This window comes from Apium graveolens, chromosome 6 (assembly GCF_009905375.1).
Source record: "Apium graveolens cultivar Ventura chromosome 6, ASM990537v1, whole genome shotgun sequence".
Taxonomy (NCBI): Eukaryota; Viridiplantae; Streptophyta; class Magnoliopsida; order Apiales; family Apiaceae; genus Apium; species Apium graveolens.
In genome coordinates, this window is record NC_133652.1 from 301,391,579 (window position 1) to 301,417,320 (window position 25,742).

The 25,742-nt window shown below is 34.6% G+C and overlaps 2 protein-coding genes across 3 annotated transcripts; one reads left to right on the forward strand and one right to left on the reverse strand.

Moving 5' to 3' along the window:
• Nucleotides 1–8,852: 8,852 nt before the first annotated feature.
• On the reverse strand, nt 8,853–16,940 carry LOC141668556 (uncharacterized). 2 transcript variants are annotated; one of them, XM_074475486.1, is made up of 5 exons: nt 15,641–16,940; nt 9,769–9,903; nt 9,550–9,675; nt 9,281–9,301; nt 8,853–9,149 (listed from the first exon to the last, which is right to left on the reverse strand). In XM_074475486.1, the coding sequence occupies exons 1-3, from the start codon at nt 16,863–16,865 to the stop codon at nt 9,563–9,565; spliced, it is 1,473 nt and encodes a 490-aa protein (XP_074331587.1). In that variant the 5' UTR covers nt 16,866–16,940; the 3' UTR covers nt 8,853–9,149; nt 9,281–9,301; nt 9,550–9,562. The 2 variants fall into 2 exon arrangements, with proteins under 2 accessions (XP_074331587.1, XP_074331586.1); XM_074475485.1 differs by lacking the exon at nt 9,281–9,301 and having other exon boundaries at nt 15,641–16,939.
• Nucleotides 16,941–24,685: 7,745 nt separating this feature from the next.
• Nucleotides 24,686–25,381, forward strand: LOC141666319 (uncharacterized). Its single transcript, XM_074472310.1, has one exon. It carries the CDS (start codon nt 24,686–24,688, stop codon nt 25,379–25,381), a length of 696 nt encoding a protein of 231 aa, XP_074328411.1.
• The last annotated feature ends 361 nt before the right edge of the window (nt 25,382–25,742 follow it).

A 25,742-nucleotide genomic window follows, 5' to 3' on the forward strand; every position in this document is an offset into this window, starting at 1 on the left:
TGCATGTAAATTACTGGGCAAGGACTCACAATAAATGTATGACTTGTAAAAGTGTCTTCCAAAATTTGATGCGCATAGCATCTCCTTTTCCTTGTGCTTCCCTTTGTTTTTATTTGGTTTTTTCTTCATTAAGTACACTACATTTATATTTTAAAAAAATATACACTACTCAGACTCACAGCTTCGAACCCCGCCAATAACAAATATCTATATTATTATTTATATAATACTAAAATTCTCAGGTTCGAATCACACCAACAACAAATATTTATATTATTATTTATACACTACCCAAAAATTTAGGTTCGAATCCCGCCAACAACAAATATTTATATTATTATTTATAAATATAATAATAAGGTAACGATACAAAAAGAAATTTATTATAATTTTAAATAATATAAACAATATTAATGAAGAACCGTGCATCGCACGGGTTGTAAAACTCGTAATTGTAAAACAACAACACATCAACGCTCGCATCTGCTCAATATCAACAGACCATTGTGACTTCGTCTTCTCCGGCGAGAAGAACGAAGAACGTTGGTGGACCCTTCCAGATTCCGACGAAGTCGATTTCGGCCAAAAGCGGTACGATTTAAATGTTTTACAGGGAATCGCTTGCAAATTCAATTCTAAATATTAATCGACCATCAATTCATCCAATAACCCTCTGAACAATTATCCGATCAAAATCAAACAACTTTCCGGTCAAAATCTGTTTTGCTTCATTCGTACGTAGAAACTTATGATCTATCGCTTAAAATAAATCTTAAAGCATATACAATTAAACCACTAAGTCCATACATATCTCAGATATATCTAAAATCAAAACCGATTTAACAAAAAAATCACATAAACCCTAGAAATCGAATTCAACTATCTAGCAATCATATGAAGCTATATCAATCATCAACTCAATCAAATAACCCTAGAATCAAAAAGGCCTAAAATCAGTCAATAACCCTAAAATTACGAATCTAAAATCCGTGAATTAAGACATGAAATTGATCATATAATTAGATAGAACATCTCAAATCCTTCAATTTGAGTACTTACGTGATATGATTTGACTTCCAGAAACTTTCATAATCACAGATTGATTCCCAGATCTCAAGATTCCTAATTTCAGAGAATTTAGGAATTTTGCTGATTTTTATGAATATTTATATAATTAATTAATAAAATTTAGGATATTTATAGTAGTAAAATAATACCCATAATTAAAATTAAGGCCCCGAATATATCTCTTAATAAAATTAATTGGCCCTAAATTAATAATTTTTGGGTAATAATTTTTAATTTTTATATATCCAATAAATATAAAATATATGCCAAAAATTCCCAAAAATTGTGAATAATCCAAAAATGCAAAGAAATGGAATATTTGAAAGTCCCATGATTCTATAAAAATGAAAATGTGATTTTTGTGGGGTTTTTAACACCCGAAGGGGCCCGAAAAAGTCATTTTTCACAAAACGAGAAAATTCCTAAATTAACTGGATGTTCAGAATATCGATATGGTATAGGCCATACTATGAAAAATAAGGCCAATTATTTTATATGAAATATCAGCTAAGAAAACGAAGTTTGCGCCCTATAACTTCTGATATATAAAAGCATTTAACTTAAAATAAATTATTCGAAAAATATCCCGAACTATACAGAACGCATACAACACATAACAACTAAGATTGTACGACTAATCACATGTAACAATATAATAAAACACATAATATTCTCTTATTATGATATAAAACTGTCAGAATTTCTCATTCGTTACACGAGATGTCATTGTAATAATTTTTAGATCGAAGAATTTGCATATACGAGGTGTTAAACGATATGAAAACAAGACAACTATATGTTTAGCTTGTTTTTTGTTTAACATTCAGATTATATTGACAGTTCGTAGATTTGTTACGACTGTATGTTAATATTTTAATGAAACTATCGCTTGTTCGTAAAAAAAGATGATTTCCATTATCAAATTCGATGTAATCTCATCAACCACATCAATACCAATATATATTTCTTTATTTTTTTATTATATTTTATCATTTTATTTTTTGACAAAAATAAATATAAATTATTTTATAAAGAACATAATATACATTGAGATATGACTTTTAAGTGGGCATTATTCAATGAAAAATACGTATTTTAGTCCAAGTTATGAAATAATTACTAGTTTACTTATTAAAACTAACTCTATAGCCCGTGCAATGCACGAGAATGTTCTAGATTGCGCTTATTCATATTATTTAAGAAGTAATTGTTGATGGTATATTTATGTTGTTGCCCGGTGAATGAATACATATTTGTTTGTGAGTTCTGAAAGGTGTGATGAAGTTAGTGTTGAACATGTTCTTAGATATTTGACATTAAGCTGAAACAATAGAGTCAGTAGCGGAGTTCCTTGTTGTCCACCGCTAAGTGCGATCCATGGGTTGTTATAAAAATGTATGTGGTTGTTTGAGCTACTGCAGAATATAGTATTTTGTAGACTTATAATTTTGTTTAATAATTGTTATTTGAATTTAAGTTCTCTTAAATTTATATTCTTGATCTCCCGTAGCTTATTAAATATCAACAAATACAAATCTCTAAATATGCTTAACTCCTCCTGGTTGCTTTTGATACACAAATTTTATCAAGTTTATCCGTTTTAACCGATACAATTTTTTAAGTTGTGACGTGTAAAGGCACATCCAAACACCAATATAAACTAATATGATCGGATATTTTATGAAGAATAATAGCTAAAGTTGTGTATGTATTCATATCCTACCATACATTTTAAAAATGTAAGTAACAATACTTGAGAAAGAGAATGAAGTATTAATCAGTCTGAGCCATAGAGAAAATAATAATAAGAAGATATCTTCGAGATCGACTACTTAGACACAATGTAATCTTTAACCAGAGTTATGCACGAGTATCCTCTAAATGTGTAAAATATTTATTTGTTCATCATTATTTTTTATCGTTTGTATGTTAGAAATGTGATCGAAAATATTTTATATGTTTGTTGTGTTAAAATCCTGATTAATCAGTCATACAACACTTAGTGTGAATACAAGTTTGTATTTTATTTTTATACATGAAGTTTTTTAATTTATTATCTTTTTGTAAATTTGTACCATTAAAATATATTATTAAATTATGACAAGAGTATATATAAGTTATTCAATTAGGGGTATAAATGGTTACAATGCACGTATGCATGCTTTAACACATATATTTTTTCAGTTGATATCTTTTCCGGTATTTAATTAGTAAATGCTTATAGTGGATCTAAATGTTAGTATCAATAGGATACATGGTGTTAGTTATATTAAATTATAATAACCGAGTTATAATTTGGTTCAACCTCCATTTTGGTTATCTTATATCACAACCGGCGAATCTTCTTAATCAAATGATCTGAACTGTTAGATCGAAATATTAAAATAATGCACTACCCAATCTTGCAATTTCGAATCTCCAACAACAAATATTTATATTATTATTTATAAAAATACAAGTAAGATCCCCCGTTTGAATCACACCTATAACAAAAATTATCTAAATATTAAAATGGTGCACTACCAAAATTACCATGTTCGAATCCCTAAAACAAAAACATTTAAATCATAATTATAAAATATAAATAAGTTCTCATGTTCGAATCATACTAACAACAACATTTATATTATTATTTATAAAGTTACAAATGAAGTTACTAGTTCAATTTTCAATCATATATTATTTTATAATATTAATATAATTGTTTAATTAGTATACTTTATTCTTAATATTGATAATATATGAGTATTTATACCTACTATTCAAACATAAATCTAAGTTCTATTTATGTATATTTTGATATTTCAGTGAAATTTAAAATTATAAAAACTAATATACATTTTTACCTAAAAAATTATATATGTTCTTCCAGTAAAATAGTATAAAAAATTTTGTCAAACGTATTATAATGTATATCATGTTCTACAAATATCATTAATTTAATAAATATCTTGCAAATCTAATATATTTGACAAGTTGAACATTACAGAACATATGATTTTATAAATATATATAAATATATATGATTTAAATAAGAGATATGGTTGGTGTTGGTGTGCTTTTAGAAGCAGCATCTATTGGCAAAGGGAAGCTCTCAAGTATCACACACTTGACCTGAAATACCTAGTGGACAAGCATGCTCTTAGCTTACAAAAGGTGAAATTATTTAGTTTTTAACTGGAGTTCAACTAAGCAAAGCTAAAGCTGGTGATCTCTTCTGGGAAGCAGTTTGGCCTCGCCTGTTAGCAAGAGGATGACACTCTGAGGCTCCTGAGAATGAGGTCTATACTGGTTCAAATACTTTTTTGGTGTTTCTTGTGCCTAGTATCAAGAAATTTTCAAGAAGAAAACTTAAAAAAGGGAGTCACTATTTTGATTCTCTTACTGATGTCTTGCAAAAAGTTGCAGAAGAACCTAAGCATCTTGAACTTGAACCTGAAACAGAAAATATTATTGAAGACAAGGAAGAAGGCGGGTCAGAGCCTGACGTAGTACCCAACAAGAGACGTCGTTGTTATCTCCAACCAGTCACTTCAAAATGTAAGTAAGAATCGATCAAGTTTACCATTGTGGATACCGGCCTATTTTCATGAGATTATGAGAAATTCATGTTCAAAAATGTTGACATTTATTTACTTACAATATTTGTTTTGTTTTTAAATTAAGATATTGAATATTTATATTTGTAACAAAATAAATACAAATCGATGTATGTCTTAGGAAATTTTCTTTAGATCTCCCTAAGAATTCTTAAACTAATATTACAAAATAAGATATTATAGAAAATACATTTATCAATTTATTTCAAAAATACGGTCTCCTTCTTTATTTCGTTGCTATAGTTTGTCCTCTATTTCCTACATAGAAATTTTGAGATAGCTTCCCTCTTGGGTAAAAATATTTCCAACTCCAGAATTTCTACTTAAACTCTGTCTCGAACATTAAGTTGAACTTCTACATAGAATTTTCATATATAGGAATTTTCTAAATAGCCCTTGCGTGCAATTCGAAGCGATAATATTTCCTCTCAACATTAGGAGCAGATTTCAGCTAATTGAAAAAAGGTAAGAGTTTAAACAAATTATATATAGGATTGATTTATAAAAATTTATTTTTTCCCTATTAGTTCTAATGTAAATAAGGAATTTAATTTTATTTGATTAAAATAGGGGAGCACTAAACAAATAAATAATTTTCAAAAGATTCTGAAACTCCGGATTTTTTCAGCTAAATAACCTTTTTTTATTAAAGGCCGCCTAAAATGACCACGCACAAGAAAGCTGCCCAATTTAACCAAACATATGCGCATACAAGAAATGCGTGTACAATACACGCATATGACAAATGCAAAAGCTGCAACACACGTATACATAGGGGTGAGAAGAAAAAACCGAAATCGAAAAAATAACCGAAAAAACCCGATAAATCACACCGAAAAAACCAAACCGCTGGAAAAACCGAAAAAAACCGAACCGACAAAAACCGAATTAACGGTGCGGTTTCGGTTCCGGTTTTCAATCAAAACCGAACCGAAATAAACCGCACCGCCATATTATATTTATTTATATATATAATATTATATATATATATTCTCATAAAATATTTTGTTAAATAAATAAATACTTACCATTAGTATGATAAATTGTATAATATAACACCATAATTTTAATTAGGATCAATATGTAAATACTCTTAAATTATATTTTTTTTAATATGTATATAATCAAATTTATCATATGTTTTGATATATACTCTTTTTTTCATTGTTATGAATATATATTTTTATTATATTTCGTAGCTATTATTTAAGATAATATAAATTATACATTCAAGAAATAACTTTATGAAATATATCAATTTTGATTAACGAATACAAATCTCTAGTGATTAATGTAATATTATCATTTAACTTGATGTTATTTTTTATCAAACAAATTACCAACAAAAAAATCGTACAAATAAAAAATGTACAAAAAACCGAATAAAAACCGAAACCGATGAATGGTTAACCGAAACCGAAAAACCGTTTTAAACGGTTTGGTGGCGGTTAATAGTAATTAACTGAACCGAACCGAACCGCATGTATTGGTTTGGCTACGGTTAATACTAAAAATCGCACCAAATCGCACCATGCACACCCTTACGTATACATGATATGCGAAAGTAAGGTCACGCATAATGCGTAAGGTCACGCAAAATGCGTATGCGCGTCCCACACATACATTAAGCAATTGTAGTTTGCCAGTCACGTGATTAAACAATATAAACTAGTGTCTTAACCCGGAACCACATATATCTATACTATATTATTATAATCGAAACATAATTTAGTTTGGTCGGTTTCTTCATAAAAAGTATATTAACACTTTCCAAAATAAAATTTAAACAAATATAAAAATTAAATCATGTATCTAATATAAACTACAAACTCTATAAATTATTATTCAACTTAATCTATATTGTATTATTATAAGCGAAACATGATTTGATTTGGTCGGTTGGTTACCATCTCCATAAAAAGTATATTAACACTTTCTTAAATAAAGTTTAAACAAATATAAAAATTAAATCATGTATCTAATCTATCTATACTATATTATTATAAGCGAAACATGGTTTCGTTTGGTCGGTTGGTTACCACCTTCCTAAAAAGTATATTAACATTTTCCAAAATAAAGTTTAAACAAATAAAAAAATTAAATCATGTATCTAATATAAACTACAAACTCTATAAATTATTATTCAACTTAATTTCTAACCGCGCTCAACCTCTTTGGTACCACTTTTGTGTGGAACCCAACACTTCCAAAAAGCGAAACATGTTTTCGTTTGGTCGGTTGGTTACCACCTTCCTAAAAAGTATAATAACACTTTCCAAAATAAAATTTAAACAAATATAAAAATTAAATCATGTATCTAATATAAACTACAAACTCTATAAATTATTATCTAACTTAATTTCTAACCGCACTCAACCTCTTTGGTACCACTTTTGTATGGAATCCAACACTTCCAAAATTAATTTTAGTAATTCAAATTATAATATAACAAAATAATTAATAAATTCAGAAAAATTAAAAAGATAATAATATTACTATTCTATTATAAGCGAAACATATTTTGCTTGGTAGGATGTTAACATTTTCTTAAAAAGTATGTTAACATCTTCTGAAACAAAGTATGTTAACATCTTCCGAAACAAAGTTTAAACAAATATATTTTAATTGAAAAAATAAATCATGTATCTAATATAACTACAAATTCTATGAATTATTATCCAACTTAATTTTTAATTGCACTCAACCTCTTTGTTACATCTTTTGTAGGAAACAAAACACTTCCAAAATTAAATTTAGTAATTGAAATTATAATATAACAAAATAATTAATAAATCTATAAAAAGTTAAAAAATAATAATATTAAAAAAATATCAAATCACCCTCTTACACCACTGTTCCTCAAGACTTCCACTTTCCCTCTGCACCTTTTTAAGATTTTAACTATCTAAATTTTACATTTTTCAATAATATGTAAATATTTTAACTTCATTAATCTCAATAATATATAATTATTGTTTTTATAAATTATTTTTATAAAATATTAAAATAATAAATTAAAAATATTATAATTAGTCCGTGCATTGCACGAGTTATATGCTAGTATTAATAATAACGATACATACAAGTAAGAAATAAAAACGAAGATGCAAGACATAAAAATTAAAAATTATTAAATTAGGCCCCAAAATTTAAACCCTAAATCCTAAATCGGTGTAGGTTTTGTTAATTTTATTTTTAAAATTTCAAAAACCCAAAAAGGGATTGTTAAACCCTAAAAAATTAAAAATTATTAAATTAGGCCCCAAATTTCAAATTAGGATTTGGTTTCTAGGATTTAGGGCCTAAATAGATTAAGTTAGGGTTTAGGCTCTAAACCGTAAATATGTTTAGGTTTTGTTAATTTTATTTTCAAAATTTCTTAAATCCAAAAAGTGATTGTTGAACCCTAAAATATTAAAAACTATTAAATTAGTTTTCTTTTTAATATTTCTAAATCCCGGAAGGGGATTGATGAATTTTAAAATGTTAAAATTTTTTAAATTAATTACGTATTTTATTTAATTTTTTAATATTTCTAAAATCGAGATAAGAAATTATTAAATTCTAAAATATTAAAAATTATTAAATTAGGGTCAAGATTTAATTATCTTGTACGAATTAAATTAAATGGCAATGAAAGTGAGTGTAGATCACGGGTGTGTGATCAGAGGAGATAGGAAAGTGTGGGGCCGGCATGTATAAATTACAGTAATGAAAGGAGAGGCGGAGGGCAGACGAAGGGCAGACGAAAGCAGAGGAACTGAGGAAGTATTGAGATCGGAGGATATATAAAACGGATTTTCTATGGTGTGCCCAAATGCACACAATAGTCACTAAATTTTCATATAAATGAGCTCTAAATAAGGCACACATCCCGACATTGGTTATTTTGGGCATGCAGTATGCGAACAATAGTTATTTTGGGCATCATCTCCTAAATGATACTAAGCTCTGTGAATACTCTCTTTTATAAGTGTTTCTCTCGAATATTGCTCTATGTAAAATGTTACACAAGTACTTCTATTTATACTAGTTGTAATCTATGACTTGGGTACTTTAAATATTTCCCTCCAGAATTTCTACTTAGACTCTATCTCGAACATTTAAGTTGAACTTCTGCATGGGAATTTTCTAAATAACCCTTGCATGTGTGTTTGAAAATTTCCCATCACACGATAATAGACATCAGTACAATAGAGTACGGTAATTCTTAAAGTCAATAAATGTCCAAATTTCACTACATCCACAACCACAATCAACGCAGACTTCAAAACAGAGAAGTGAAAAGACCAAGTCACAAAACATTTGAGTCATTCGACAGAGTACAAACTTATGTTTTTTAAAATTAAAAGCAAAGTATAACTTCAGAAATTAAACATCCGGAAGCCAAAGCATTTGTATTGGCAACTTGAATAGTCTTGTCATCTTTGTTCAAAAATGCTGTTACCGGAGTTCTTTCGGCTCCATTATCCCCAATGCATTCTAACAAGATCAGTAAATAAAATCTGGTTAAACTTGTTTGAAACAAAATAACAAGTTCATAAAAAACATCCATAGACACTAACATGTAAAACTTATATTAAGAATGCCAGTTACTCAGTTTTGATATATACCTTTCTACAATGAAGGGTGTTCTGTCAATGAAAAATAATAAGAACATGTAAGGGACATCGTTAACCATGACAAAAGTTCATCTCATAAACATTTTATGTAAAATGATAAAAAAGGAAAGAATGCTGTAAGCTCGTCAAGACATCGAACTTGGTCCGACTCGAGCTGTCCGCACAAACGGAGTCTACGGTACAATTTCGAAAAGAACCCACAAAAGACCTAAATATTTTACATACTTCAAAAACTTCATACATGTCAATTTGTTACTTACTGAGCAGTGTCGATCAAGTTGCGGAATATATCGACTCATAGGTTTTTAAAAGCTCGTCCTTCTTTGCTATTTCAACCTTCATCTTTGCCAACTGGGCTCTTAACCAGATAATTTCATCACTTTCAGCTGCAATTGATAAACGATTTTATTCAGTTCAATTAGGACTAGAAGTTCTAGCCTCCTATAGGCTATATATGATCATGTGCATTTCAGCTTTACCTGCAACAATTTTCTCCCGGATGCAATCTCCTTCTCCCTTACTCCCACTAGCATGATCAAGCTGGATCTGCTCCGCGTTGAAGGTCTTTCTCTCTTTTGGGACCTGTTTTTTCTTCGAAGGTTCCTTAACCCATGCTGCATTTCAAAGGTAAAGAACAATTAATACATCAAACAAGAAACTTCTGATTTATAAGTATCATGAATGTAATCTGACTTCAGACAACAAACTGCTGAATTCCTAAATTTTATATTTGTAATCTTACGTAGCTGGCATTATATCCTATATAAGTAATATCTTATACATAAGAACAGTAAAAGAAATCTTATGAAAGTGCTGCCAAAGGTCAGGTGTTTGATTCTCATATACAATTCATATAATATTTTTTGGTAAATATAAAGGTAATGTACATTCAGAAAGTAAAAAAGGATCGTTGACTCTACAAATAAGTTCATTAAATATAATATATTTTGAAATATTCAAATATTGTTTTCCCGGAATATAATAAGCAAACTCCTCTTGGAACATATTTTGATAGGAAATGGCTAGCCTGGAAAATTGATCATTAACTAATCTAAAATTTTTCAAACAATATTAAATAATTGTAAAGAGCTACGTATAAGAAACTTTAATTATTATATAGATTTAAGATCTTAATCGCAATTCCTTATGTTTCATCAATATGGTATGAAAGCTCGGTTTAGGGAGATCTATGATTAGGAACCTCCATATGATGTACTTAATTATTTCTCTCTTTATCTTGTCATGCTGTTGTCTATTCATCCATAAAACTGAAGAGGTGTTATATTGTATATGACCAGTTTAAAGCCTCCTTCTAACACCTCAAGGTTTTAGATTAGTTCGTACCAGTAAGTATACTCAGCATGATCTTACCATTGCACTACGCAAAGGTAGCCCTACGTGTATTTCATCCTCTAATATATATATATATATATGTATGTATATCTCCGGTTTAATCTGTTAGCATATCTACTTTGGATGCTTCTCCTCTTCTCAAGACAGCTAGAGAAGCTCATCAAATTATTATTGGGGGTAATCTAGTTTCCTGGAATAGCAAGAAACACCAGGTTGTTTCGAACTGTTGAAACCCGGCTTATTTTTTTATGTATAGAAGCTAAGACACCAATTTATCAAAGATGTCACTCTTATTTGTTTTTTAACCAGCCAAGATCAATCAGTTAAAGCCACTAAGTTCATAAATAAGCAAAAGATATAATTTCAGTGTAATTTTATCCACATATACTCTTTCTTAATAAGTTAGTCAATTACATGTGAGGCTATGCATTCTCCAAAATAGCTTTGACATATTACAGAGAAGTGATGGAGGCGCTATGGCACATTTATGAACTTCCGACAACACGAGTGAATACACTATTATATTAAACAGACTGAAACCAGTCAGGGGCGGACGCAGACTTGGCGCATGACAGGGGCCAAAAACTTTTATAGAATGTATTTGGGATCCTTCACAGATAGCCATTTCTCGCTGAGCATATCCTGCTATCATAGCATTCCAGCTTATTAAACTTCTATACAGCATCTTATCGAACACCTGAGCTGCTTCATATATTCTATCACACCTTGCATACATATCTAGCAAAGAGTTCCCAATAACAGGATAGCATTCAAACCCTTTTCTACAACACAACCCATGAATCTTCATCCCCGTATCCACAACCCCTAAAAATCCCACACGCTTTTACATTCGTGTACAAAGTAAACTCATTCGGATTCACTTCCGAAGAACCCATTTCTTTAAAAACATCCAATGATCCTTTGGCATTACCTTGCTGTAAAAACCCACACATTAAAGAAGTCCAAGAAACCACATTCCTATCTAGCATTCTGTCAAACACCTTACGTGCCATATCCATTCTTCTACATTTTCCATACATATCTATAAGATCATTGTTTATTATCGCAAAATTGAAGAAAATACATGCCCAAATAGTCAAATGGACTATAAGTGGGAGGGGCCATTTTATAGAATGCAGCTCATTTATATACATCACACCCAATAGGCCAATACTACTACAATGTTGTTGAAAAAATGGGGGGGGCCAAGGCCACCCTTGGTCTTACATTGGGTCCGCCCCTGAAACCAGTGCTTTGCAACCTGGATATTAAAATAAAATTTAACTTTTTAACAGTAAAAATAATTATTGAGTAGTTTAAATTTAGTGCACTTGCAAATTTTTTAAAATCTAATAAGAATTCATGTATAAATTGCATACAGAAGAGTAATACATTGTAATTCTAGGGTAATTACTGCAAAAGGATTATTAACTTTGAGGATTTAGTATATTATCGAAGGGTTTGAATAAAATATATGATAAGAACGTTCCTTTCGACAAATGGGGAATTTTGTTATTTGATGCGGGAAATGGAATTAGTAAAGTGATTTGTTATACTATATTTTATTATTTACGAAAAAAAATTGTACTCCCTCCATCCCTCCCATTTGTTTACATTTGGGTTGGACACAGAAGTTAATAAAAACCATAAAGTAGTGGAGGAAAATAAGAAAATTGAGTAAAGTGATGAGATCAAAATTTTTTGTATAACGTGAGTATGGTGGAGAAAAGTAGTGGATGTAATTATTTTTTATATTAAAAAACTTTACTATTTTCGAAAATTTTTGAAATGTAAGGAACTAAAGAATGGGTGTGACAAAGAGAGTAGTTAATTAGTTCTTTTAAGTTATATGAAGTAATTATACTATTAGGTCATTCTAGACTGTAGTAATAAAATAAAAAGAAGGATTTGTTTCCTTTATTTAAAAGATTTAGTTTCTTATCATTTGTTTATTGATTGGCTTCAAGTAATGATTTTAACTATATAAACTTTGTTAATCCTTTATTCTTCGGTAGAGATAAATAATATAAATTGAATATGAGAATTTTGTGTGTTTCTAGTTGATTCTCTGCGAAGATAGTTATCCCCGGTTTCACCATTTTCGCTGCCCTATCCTACATCAAAATTCCTAGTTCCTTTATTATAAGGATGCTCAATCAACGCATAGTATCTTTTAAATTAATTAATAGTATAATAGTGGTGAGAGGATCATGAAATGAATAAAAATATATTGGGATTATACACATATATGTAACTAAAATTATATTTGAAGTACCATATTAATTTAATAAAAATATAAAAATGAAATATGTACGTCCAAGTACGAAGTAGGACTTTGCATTAAAGTGAATTTTTCAATGAATATTGTCATAGGACCGTATAGTACCTAAATGGTATAAAAATAGGACTCAAGATGGGACTGCCATTGTACACGCTTAGAGCTAGGAGGGTGATTGGTTGGGGTTTAAATCTTAAAGTGATTTTTAACTTTTAAGAGAAATGTCTGTTTGTGTATTAAGTGATTTGGAGTTTAAAAAATAAGTTAAAGCCAAAAATTGATATGAGCTACTTTTTTCGACTAGCTTATTTTTTCTTAATTATATTTGACAAAAGTTAACACTATCATCTGTAAGTACAACTCATTTAAACTATTTTCATTTTTTTTATTTTTAATAACTCATAAGTTATACAAAATAATAAAATTAACGGAAAGGAAAGTTTTAACATTATACTTTTAGCAACTTTAAGCTATAAGGAAAAAATTTAATTAAGTGTTCTAAAATTTTTTAATGTAAAAATTCGTTAGTTTCTTTTACCATCCGTTTCGTTAAATTCTAGTTACAATAATAATTGTTAAACCAACACTAAATTAAAATTTATTTTGTGAGTTTTACATGTGTGGCAAAATTGTGCAAATTTATATTAGATTACAAGATAAATATTAATTATGTTTAAAATTTAAATATAATCATAGTATCATACACTAATAGAATTTTAATGCAATGCATAAGCTAGTAAAAAGAAGGTAAGCAACAACATAAATGGATCGGGACTGTTTGAATAACTATTTCATACTATATAAAAAAGTGCCTTTTGTAAAAAAAATTGTAGACTTGTTAAGTTATCAATGAGAACATGAATAAATTGATGAAAGAAGAAATGTCAAGATCCCAATAGATTACTCCGGAATCTGTTATAATGCCCACATCACGACCCACTAGCACGTGTGTACTCACGGCGTGGAACAAAGGGCAAGAAGGTAATAACAGCAAATAATGAAGGGTAAGACAATCTTTTCAAGAGGAAGGGAAGAGATAAAAAAATAGGGCAAAAAACGAAGAGGGGGCATCGAGAAAATTAGGTTTATCATATTATTGTGGGAGACTCTGGCCACTCGAACGCCAGTAAAATTATCTACTCTTTTCAGTAAATCGTTGTAAGAACTTTTATTATTAATTAGGTGCGTTATTAATTAAGTAAAGCACCGTGTGATTGTTGAGTTAAGTTTAATTATTAGTTGCTTGAGTAATTGAAGTGATACATCACATAATTTTATCAAGCACCAGTTTACATATAGGTATTCAATAATATGGTACAATTTCATTAGGCATTACTATTGGAATATGGAATTGTCACATCAACTTCTCTCTCTTATCTCTCTACTCTTTCTCTTTCCAAAATTCTCTCACAATCACTGCACCATTCTATACCTTTTATAATCTCTCTATGTTTAGTATTAATTCCCTCCGTTACTATCTTTAATTTGTTGACTTAGCTATATCTATGAAAAAATACACAAAAATGGCGAGATTGCAGCAACTTAACCAAGTGAGTTTATTCACGTATTAAAGTGTGGTTTTAAACAATAAATGGGGAACATGTGAAATTAAAAGACCGGAAATTCATTCTTAATGTAGCAAAATTATAAACAGTATAAACGTAAAAAGGTGGTAAAAATCAATCAGACGCGGATAAGATATGGAGTGAACTACCAAGTGAGGAGACCACGTGACTAATGCATGGAGGGAAGACTAATAAAAAAGAAGATAGATTGAGAATTTCCACTCAAGGTCAGAAACGCCATCAAAGCCTTCTTTCCAAAAGAATTTGGGGTTAGATAAGTAGTAATAATAAAATCTGTTTTGTATAGTATGTAGGCGGGCCAAAGGAGATAGTTTGGGGTAGCAACTTTATAAAAACAAAGTCCCATATTATTCTTAAAATAATAAAAAAACATTCTATCAAGTCAATATTTGCTGCGCTCCATGTTGGTGAAAGTGTCTTTGTTGTAAAAGCATACAAGGCTATAGTATAGAGAATGCCACCACATAATATAATTATATAAGAATATGAACTACAATGAAGCCGTGCCTTGCAATTTCCACCAAAGAATGAATAATGTGTTAAAATTTTGAATTAGATTTTAATGAGACAAGGGAATACCATAGAATAATTTTACACAAGGAAACTTTTTTCTAAAAGACTACGGGAGATGAAATATAAGGATAATTAATACGACAATGAAATAAAGTAAGACAAGGAAACTTTTTCTAATAGACTTAGCTGCAGTGATGAGGCTCCAGAGTCATTCTTCCTGTTCAGCTTCATCAAATCTTGTAAAACCCCACTTAGTTTAAAACTACAGAGTTTAGACCATCGACTAATAGCTCAAATTTTAAAAAGTGTAACATCTACTAGTAAAACAGTAGAGATTGTACTTATGTAGTTGAATAAGCTGATAGTGTGGGTTTAGGCATAATCGCTCACACACAAACTTACTTAGGTCCCAGTTGTGTAAATTTTAGATCTTCTGTAGCTCCCCCTTTGACAGAGTAGAAAAAAAAAGGAGCCTAAGCCCCAGTACGAGTACTAAAGTGCCACATAGTGGTTGTGATTACCAAGTAGATTAAGCACCAATAGGCAAAATAAGACAGTAAATAAAATTAGGGGAAGAAAACAGAGAACTACGGAGAAAATAAGGAGATAGAGGGGACATACAGTCTGGAACGGAGCCAAAAACACAGCAACGGATGAAATTGCCCTTATTGAGGAAGGGAGTGCGGATTCTGTAGGAGAAAGAAGCTAAAGTCCGGAAATGAGTAGAATTGGAAGCAGGTAAATTGACCTCCTCAAGAACATCGATCCAAACACCACGGCAATAGGGTTGACTCTTGGTGCGTTGTTCGGAATTGATAAGCTGGGAGGTGACCAAGTAGCAAAAAAAGTGTCCCCCTAAATGGAATAGCTCTCTCCAATTGTAGGAATTTGAATGAGCCAACAAAGAGATGGGGTCGAAGCGAGCCATGAGCTGTTTATTTTGGGGACGGAAACAATGGCTCTTAAGCAAGCTAGAGGGATCCTGTAGAGATAGAGGGCCTCTTTTGATAATCTGTAGCCTGTGGTCCTCGTCGTATTCTTGTTCATCTTCATCAAGCCAGTTGGTTTTTGCTTCAAATTGAGTTCCATACTTAAAAGTGCCAAATCCGGTGAGATAGTAGAGGGAGTTATCCACACAGAGGGAACCGTATGGGAAATGGCTTGAAAGGAAGGATTCCGGGAAGGGAGTTCCCCACTTTTGGGCATCCAGGTCGAAGATGACATACACCTTGGGCACCGGATTTCCCACGAAAACGTACCTATCAGCTATGATGGTGGCAGAATCACACCAAGTTACATCGTTGGCTCGCATCTCCCCAAACGGCAGGGGTGGGTCAGGCAGGACTTGCCACGCGTCAGCTGTAGGGTCATACCTCTCAAAGATGCCTGTAGCAACACTACCATCAGGAAGACTAAATTTACAAGTAGGAAGTTGTTTAAGGGTGTAGGAACCTAGAGCGTAAATCATGCCACGAGCTGAGAAAACGCAAGGAGTCTGCTTTGGAGCGTTAAGGGAGGGTGCAGAGCACAAGCCAGACTCTAGGTTGTTAATGTCCAAATAACGAACAGAATAAAGTAAATCACGATGATGATGAATTATATTGGTGGTGTTTACACCCCCAAAAAAGTAAATCCGAGACCCTAACTTCACCATAGCACATTGATTCAATAATTCATACTTTTTGTCGATTGTAATTACAGGAGATATCACAGGATCTGTCATCAGTCCATCTGAATCAATCTCGTAGTCGTCGTCGTCTATAGGGGGTTCTATCATATAAATTGAGTTTCTCGTCTCCACACCACAGTGTTCCACCATCAAACATATCTTCATCCCCGATTCCATCCCCCCCTTTCCTGCTGCGGCTGCCCTTTCTCAATAAACCCTAATTTCTTTTTCTTTGCCTTTTCATTCATTGGATTCCCCCTTATATCTATATATATAATATATAATATCTATCTACAGATACACATTTTCTTTTCCAAAATATCACTTCTTACGATTAAGGTCCAAAATATCATTTTACTACCACCGTTCAAGGCATATTTTTTTTATTCCGTAAAATAAGCACCGTTTTTTATTTTTTTAATAATTTTAAAATAATGAAAAACGTTACTTCAAAGAACATTTTGACTTTTTTTTTGAAAGGTGACAAAACGTGAGTTTAAGTTGAGTTTTGGTTCCAAACATGTAGCGTTTTGGTTTCAAACACTACATCATGTTGCGTTATGCCCCCAAAGCACCACTTTATCTAGTATTTTATATCTATAATTTTTTTAATAAAAAATATTTTAAACTCAAAAAAATTTGTTAATTCCTAAAAAATTATTTAAATTATTTCTAAAACCTAAAAGGGGATTGTTAAATTCTAAAATGTTAAAAATTATTAAAATTAAGTTACACTTTTAAATTTAAAATTGTTTAATTTAAAAGTTACATTTTTGGTGCCTAGGACTTAGGGCCTAGCTTAAATTAGGGTTTAAGTTCTAAACCCTAAACCTTAAACCCTAAATCGGTATAATATTTATTAATTTCTTTTTCAATATTTCTAAAACCCAAAAGGATATTGGTGAACCTTAAATGTTAAAAATTGTTAAATTTCAGTATTATCTTAAATTTTAAAAATATTAAATAAAAAAATATTGAAAACGTAACATTAAGTGATGTTTCTGGGCCCCTAAATAATACACCAAAAGCAGCTCAAATGAGAAAAAAAACATAAACACAAAACGTTAGTTCATCTAATGTTTTGCACCTTGAAATGAAAAATAAAAAACATAAAACGGTAGACGGTTCTCCGTTTGAGTTTTATTTTTCAAAATAAAAAAATAAAAAACGGTAGATGATCATCCGTTTTACTATATAATAAAAATGGTACATTATATGCCGTTATGAAATGACAATTTGGGCATTAATATCCAATAGTGTAATATTCGGGAAAGTTATGTGAATATTTTGTGTTAAATAAATAAATAAGTGTGTGTTTTATGAGTTTAAAATGATTATTGCCATGATATAACGTGTTATAGTTGTTATCTGTGGCCCCGTAAGGACCAAAAAGTTTTTCGATTAAATAATATATGTTTAAAATACATTTATATGAATCGATCTGCAAACTGGACTCGTGTTTATTTAAGTCTTTATCGAGATATTCGTTTTATCTCGTTTTATGCGCGTTTGAATGTATTTTATATATTTTCGGGGTTTTCTGTTAATTTAGTAATCTTTTCGATTTTTCAAATTCAACGGACCGGGACCCCGCCGGGACGTCAAAACCCACAAAATTCATGTTTTTATTTTATAGAATCATACATATTTCAAATACCCAGTATTTTTGTATTTTTGAATTGTTCGCAATTTTTTGAGAAATTTTGATATAAATTTTGTATTTTATTGCTTTTAAAATTATTCCACATAATTATTATTTTTGGGCCTAATTATTTTAATTAAATGATAAAAACACCCTAAATTGATTTTGGGGTAGTTATTTTCCTAAAAATATATAGCCCAATTGTTATTTTATTTCATTTTATTTTTATTAAAACCCATATTCAAGAATTCATTTTGGGGATGAAATCTTTATCTTGAACTTTGATTGATGATTTTGGGAGAATCATTGATCCATGTTTGATGCTCGAAAACCAAATTGAAGCTCTAATCAAGCCCCTTCTATTGATACCAAAATCACAGATTGAGGTTGGCTTTTGTTAAAAATCGATTTTGGTGTTCTTGAGCTGAATTTAGCTTTTTAATTTATGTTGATTGTTGGTTGATTTTGATGTTGTAATAAGCTTTAACATATTATAATCGATTTATGATATTAATTCATGTTTTTTAGTCCAGGAGGTGTAAAACCGAGTTCTTGATCTTTTTGGATTTTTGATTCGATTTTTCAGAACTTTGATTAAAGGATTGTTGATGATGATTATTGATAACTGATTCTGGGCTTTATTTTGGTTATTGTTATGCCCGAAAATTGGTACAAACAATATTCAGATTAAGACTGGTAAAATAGTCAAAATGGAGGTGCAAGTCCCTAAAATTAAGGAACAGAAGAGATGAATTTCTCTTATGGAAGGAAATAAGGCGTGCCCTATATGGGGTAATGAACACGCCCTGAATTGTGAATACATAATGGAAATTTACACCTGCATTATGTGATGGCGCGCTCTCACTAGGATGAGGAGGCGTGCCCTGTTGATTATAAAGACACAACTGGAAGATTCCCTACAGGATTGGCTGATTTTGCCCTGGAAAGGCTTAGGGCGCGCCCTAAGTTCAAGAGTGATTAGAGCTTTTACAAGGTTACTTGGACGGGTTCTTTGGAAGATTTGAGGAAGATGGAGATCATTATTACTAACATATTTGATGCATGTACTCTATTGAAGAACTCTTTTCTGTAGTGCATCTACAGGAAGGCAGTGTCCGTGGTCAGAGACCTCCAGGGGTATGACTGGACGAAAGGCCTCCTCCTGTAGTCAATGAGTGTCCTCATTGGGGATGTGGGTAAATTCTGGTGTGTGCTTTGGGAGCTCTGTCTCTATAGTCAACGGGTGTCCTCGTTGGGAGACTTTGGAGTATCCTGCACTTTGCACCCAAAAGCTTGGAATCACTTGTCATGTAATCTGGTAGGGGCTCCTTATCGGGGGACAAGGATGCGTCCAACATTTGGGGTGAACCACGGCTATACCTGCGTCCTCGGTCTAGAGAAACAGCTGGTAGCGGAGGGTTATCCTTGGCCAGGGAGATGCCTTATCCGTGAAGTCTCGAAGCCGCGGACGAGCATTGGGCCTTTGTGGTTGGGCCTCATCGACGGACATTCCCAAAGCTAGTAGAAGACATTTTCCAGTAGGTTTCCTACTGGGCCTCGGGACAAGAAATCTAAGCCCATTAGGTTTTCTTGTTCCCCAAGAACTACGTAGGCATATTGTAAGGGGTCAGAAGCGAGAGCGTAAAGGAGCCACCACTAACCCTAAGCAATCTCAGCCACCAATAATCACCACCACCAAACACTGTACATACTTCCCGATGAACATTGTTCATCGAATCCACCGGTTACTATTCACGTTTCCGATAAAGAACCACCGTCACAGATCATGTTTCCGGCTACGAACCTCAAACTTTGTTGCTACCAGATTCCTCTGTCAACAAATTGGCGCTAGAAGGAGGGGCTAATCAAGATCTGCATCTAGGAGGAGAGATGTCTCAATATAACGATGGAAATTTTTATGAAGAAAGCTCTGAAGAAGAATAGGATCATGACTATGATCACCATGAGCCTTATGTTCCACCTATGACCGATCGCCCCACCCCGGATGTTGGGGGACAACCACCAGTGCTGATCAGTAACGCCGATTTACTGGAACAACTTTAGCGTATGGGAGATGCTCTGAATGGGTTCGACTCAAGGTTGAGCACCGTGGAACGACGAAAGACCGGAATGGGCCTTCGCCACAACTGTGTTGCCTACGCACCCGAGAAAGCTCCCATGACTGAGAAAGATGACTTGGCAGGCTGCGGCCGAACTGAAGGGGGCGCTTGCCAATAACCCCGCGGTGCCTCGACTATTCCAATGGTGTAATTCTAATCGTTGAACTGGTTGATAAGGACACGGATGGTCGGGTGATGCCACGGACAGATAATCAAGTGATTGCTCACCCTCATCGGTCTGAGCGTAGTTTTGAGGAGCGACGACAAGCAGAGTCTGTGCTAGAGAACGAGCAACGGGGATTCGCTGCTTTGAAAGATCGTTTGGGGATCCGCCTGACAGATGATGACCTAAGGATGCTATTGTTGGAATGGCAAAAAGAAGCCGACCGCGGAGATGTGACGCCCCATGGTACAACGCGTGTGCCCCTGACTTCCCTTGGGAATCAGGAGTGGCACCACGATCATGAGAGAGCTCCTCCTCGCGGGTCGTTGGATCGGTATGGCCGATGATACGGAAGTGACCGCTGGCGAAGATCCCAATGGAGGGGAAGAGGCGGAGGACGAAACCGATACTTGGATGGCTATCACCGCGACAACTATCGATGTTATAGGGGCACTCGCACCCACGACCTTGCTGAAAGAGACAATAACACGGAAAATCATGACCGGAGAGAAACCCGGAATCTTAATCCTGAAACGCCTCACATCCACGGCCAAGGCCAATGAGGAACCCAAGGAGGAAATAGAGGGCACGATCAGGAAGGGCAGACTAATGCCCATGGCACCAATCAGCAACAGACTCCTCCCGTAAGCGATCGAGTAGTGATACCTCCGCCTCAGCCCCAAGGTCCTCAACCTCACATGCAAGTTATCCCGGGCGTGGGAACTGTTAACGTGGATGACCTAAAGAGGCTGCTTAATCACCTGGAAGGAAGGGTAACTGCCACGGCTGAAATCCCCTCTCCATTCTCTGCTGTGGTGAGAGAGGCTCAGTTGTCGGACGGATATCGCAACACTACTGGTGATCTCCGTTTCCACGAAAACTCTGATCCCGTGGAATTCTTGGGCCGATTCGATATAGAGATGGACGTGTATCAAGTTCAAGACTTGGATCGATGCCGACTTTTGGCGGCAACTTTCAGGGAAAGTGTTCAACAATGGTTTCAAAAACTCGGGCTGAGGGTAATCACCTCTTGGGAGCAAATGAAGACTTTGTTCCTGACTAAGTTCCAAGCAGCTGTAAGGTACACCCCATCTGTCACTACTCTCGCCAATGTCAAGCAAAGGGAAAATGAAAGCTTAACGTCCTATTTTAAAAGATTCAACTCGGAATCCACCAGCGTGAGAGGTGCTTCGGACGAAGCTCTGAAGAGTTTTCTGATATCAGGACTAAGGGTTGGCTCAGATTTCTAGAAACATCTACAGGGAAAAGACATGGCAACTTTGGCAGATGTCTTTTCCTTGGCAGAATCATTCAAAGCCATAGAACAATCCCTGGCAGAGGTTCAACCAGTTTCACAAACAAGTCAGAGAGTCAAGGCAAGGAAGAGGGATAGATCTCCGAGTCTGAGATACCGAAAAAGTAGTCGAAGCCCAAACCGGATAAATGCTACAACTACAAGAAGGGAATGGAGCCCTCCCTCGAGTTGTGACAATAGAACAAGTGGGTACACACCTTTGGCCGCGTCAATTGAGCACATCTTTGACGTAAACAAGAACAAAGGGCTGTTTAGAAAGCCTGAGGCTCTATCATCTTGGCAAAGTAAAAATAAGAAGAAATATTGCGAATACCACGAGTCATCTGGACATAACACACATGAGTGTCGACATCTCAAGGATGAGATCGAAGCTTTAATCAAAGAAGGATACCTCGGAGAATGGGTATTGAAGGAAGTGAGAAGACATAAAAAATAATGCCGACAGAGGAAAAGAGACAGGAAGTCATACGCCCCGAGGGCCAAACAATGAAACCCTGGAGGAAAATAAATTCGTTAGGGATGGCAGCATCCGAGCAATATACGGAGGAGATCCTGGGATAGAGTGTAGCAATAGAGCCTTGGCAAGGTATGCGAGGGAAGCCCGGTTCAGACCTCTGACTGACATTTACAGAGTGAAGACTCGGCCACCCAAAGTATTCAAGGGCGAATCCATGGACATCACCTTCAGGGAAGTACATGCTCGGTGGGTGCACCATCCCCATAATGATGCTCTGGTTATCTCCATCCAAATCGGAACCAAGAACATCTACAGAGCTTTTGTAGACAACGGAAGCTCAGCAAACATCCTCTACTACAGCACATTCAAGAAGATTGGGCTACCTGACCGAGATATGTCGGGAGAAGACTCTTGGGTCTATGGTTTTTCTGGGGAAGGAGTCCGCGTCATGGGATCGATCTGATTGCCATGCACCTTAGGGGAAAGTCCGTTGACTGTAACGAAAATGCTCGAGTTCAAGGTTTTGAATCAGGAATCATCCCATAATGTATTGCTGGGACGTCCCTTCCTTAGGGAAATGAGGGTTATCACCTCAATCTACCATCTTAGCATCAAGTTTCCAACTCCAAACAGGGTCGGCAGTATAAAGGGCTCCCAGTATGATTCTAGAGAATGTTACAGACAAGCTATGAGGGGCTTCAGGAGAAAAGATGGACAAACTGGGGATGCGTCAGATGATGAACGAGAAAGAAGCATCGAACAGCCCATCAAAGAAATTCGAGTCCATTACCATGTTGAACAGGGAAATGAATGCTCCTCTAAATTGCCTTCGGCGACAATGTTCTTGGAAGATACTATCAGAATTGAGATGTTAGATGACGAAGAACCTCCAAACCAAGTAATCCAAGCAGATTTTAATGAGGAAAATCTCGAAGGAAGACTCGATGTCTTGCAGAGTCTTGGGATGAACATACATAAGGTAGATGCCTCTCCCCCTGAGAGCGCGCCCTTATCCTCAAGAAATCTGAAAGAGGTTGATGCCCCTGCCATACAGGGCATGCCCTCAATAAATGAAGAGGTTGATGCCCCTGTAATACAGGGTGCGCCCTCAACAAGTAAAGAGGTTGATGCTCCTCCCTGTGGGGATGCGCCCTCTCAAAAAATGATGAGGATCATAATCAGCTCGATTTAGACTACGAATACCCATGCCAACAGAAAAAATGGGTCCAGTGGAAGATACAATTGAAATCAAGGTCGATGGAAAAGATCCAAGCAAAGTTCTGAAGATTGGTTCCCAATTGGATCCATTATTGAGGGAAGGACTTTCTATATTTCTCCTGGCAAACCTTGATGTATTTGCATGGAGTCATTCCGATATGGTGGGAATTGATCCAGAAGTCATGAGCCATAGATTGAACATCGATCCCAAACATAAAGGGGTTCGATAAAAGCGCAGGTCTGTAAGCGGAGAGAGGGCTATAGCCTTGGCAGAAGAAGTGGATAGGCTCTTGGATGTCGGACTAATCAGAGAATCCTTTTACCCAGAATGGTTGGCCAATCCAGTGTTGGTGAAAAAGCCTAACGGCAAATGGAGAACATGTGTGGATTTCACTAACCTGAACAAAGCATGCCCAAAAGATAGCTTCCCTTTGCCAAGAATCGACCAACTGATCAACGCTACGGCGGGACATGCTCTGCCGAGTTTCATGGACGCATACTCTGGTTATAACCAGATTCCTATATATGAACCTGATCAAGAACACACCTTCTTCATCACAGACACAGGTCTCTATTGCTACATCGGGATGCCATTCGATCTCATCAATGCCTGGGCAACATACCAAAGGCTAGTGAATAGAATGTTCAAGAAGCAAATTAGGAAAACAATGGAAGTATATGTGGATGATATGTTGGTAAAATCCAAGAGAGCGGAAGACCATATAGCGGACTTGGCAGAAATGTTCCACATTCTGAGACAGTTTAGGATGAAGTTGAACCCGAAAAAATGTGTGTTTGGAGTCGAATCAGGGAAATTCCTCGGATTCATGGTAAACCACCGAGGAATCGAAGCCAACCCGACAAAGATCAAGGCTCTGCTAGATATGAAATCTCCCACGAGCGTTAAGCAAGTGCAAAGTTTAACAGGAAGGATTGCGGCGCTGAATCGATTTGTGTCAAAGTCCTCAGATAGATGCAAAGAATTCTTCAAGGCAATTAAAGGGATGGGAAAAGACTTTGTGTGGACCTCGGACTGTGAGGAAGCCTTTTAAAAAATAAAAGAACAATTGGGAAATCCTACCATGTTGGCCAAGCCAGAAGACGAAGAGGTATTGATCCTTTACTTGGCAGTCTCCGAATATTCGATCAGCGCAGCATGGGTAAAGGAGGAAGAAGGTCAACAGTCTCTGGTATATAACACAAGTAAAAGATTACAAGATACAGAGACTAGGTATACTAGCATGGAGAAGTTGGTATACACTCTTATCCCTGTGGCAAGAAAGTTAAGGCCATATTTCCAAGCTCACCGGATAGAAGTTCGCACTGCCTATCCTCTCAGGCATATTCTGCATAAGCTAGAATCATCGGGAAGAATGCTGAAATGGGCGATAGAGTTGGGACAATTCAACTTGGAATATTGCCTCTGCATGGCAATTAAGGGACAGGCATTGGCTGATTTTATACTCAAGTTTGACTCTGAGACAGATGGTAAAGCTATAGTGTTGGTAGAACCTTCCTCACAGGATGGTGCCCCTGCCAATGTCAGAGAAGAGTTCCCACACCCCTGGTGGATCTTACATATTGATGGGGCCGTAAATAACAGCGGAGCAGGGGCTGGAATCGTCTTAGTCACCCCAGAAGGGCATCATCTGATGAGCGCGATTCACTTCAAGTTTTACGTCACCAACAATGATGCTGAGTATGAAGCATTAATCAACGGCCTGAAGATAGCTTTGGATGTGGGAGTTGTGAACCTGATCGCTCGAAGTGACTCATAATTGGTAGTAAACCAAGTCAACGGAGGTTTTCAAGCTCGAGGACCTCGAATAGTGTTATATATGAGATGTGTGCGGCGTCTACTGGAGAAATTTGGAAGTGCCAAACTAGAAGATGTGCCTTGAGAAGATAATAGTAATGCTGATGCCTTGGCTAAAATGGGATCACAGATGGATAGCGTGCTACTCAGACAAATTCCTTTGGGGATCCAAGAAATCCCAAGTATTCCGGAAATAGGGGTGTTCCAGACTCAAGTAATCCCACAAGAGACTTGGATGACTCCCATTCATAATTATATTCAAAAGGGAACTGTTCCAGAAGATAAATCACAGGCTCGGCGCCTTCGCTATCAGGCTGCAAGGT

Coding starts and splice junctions, on each gene's coding strand:
- LOC141668556 (XM_074475486.1), bottom strand. CDS start 16,865: ATGGAATCGGGGATGAAGATATGTTTGATGGTGGAACACTGTGGTGTG. Junction 9,904..15,640: donor TTTTGGCTCCGTTCCAGACT/GTATGTCCCCTC, acceptor TTTGAAATGCAG/CATGGGTTAAGGAACCTTCG. Junction 9,676..9,768: donor CCGGGAGAAAATTGTTGCAG/GTAAAGCTGAAA, acceptor TATCAATTGCAG/CTGAAAGTGATGAAATTATC.
- LOC141666319 (XM_074472310.1), top strand. CDS start 24,686: ATGTTGGCCAAGCCAGAAGACGAAGAGGTATTGATCCTTTACTTGGCA.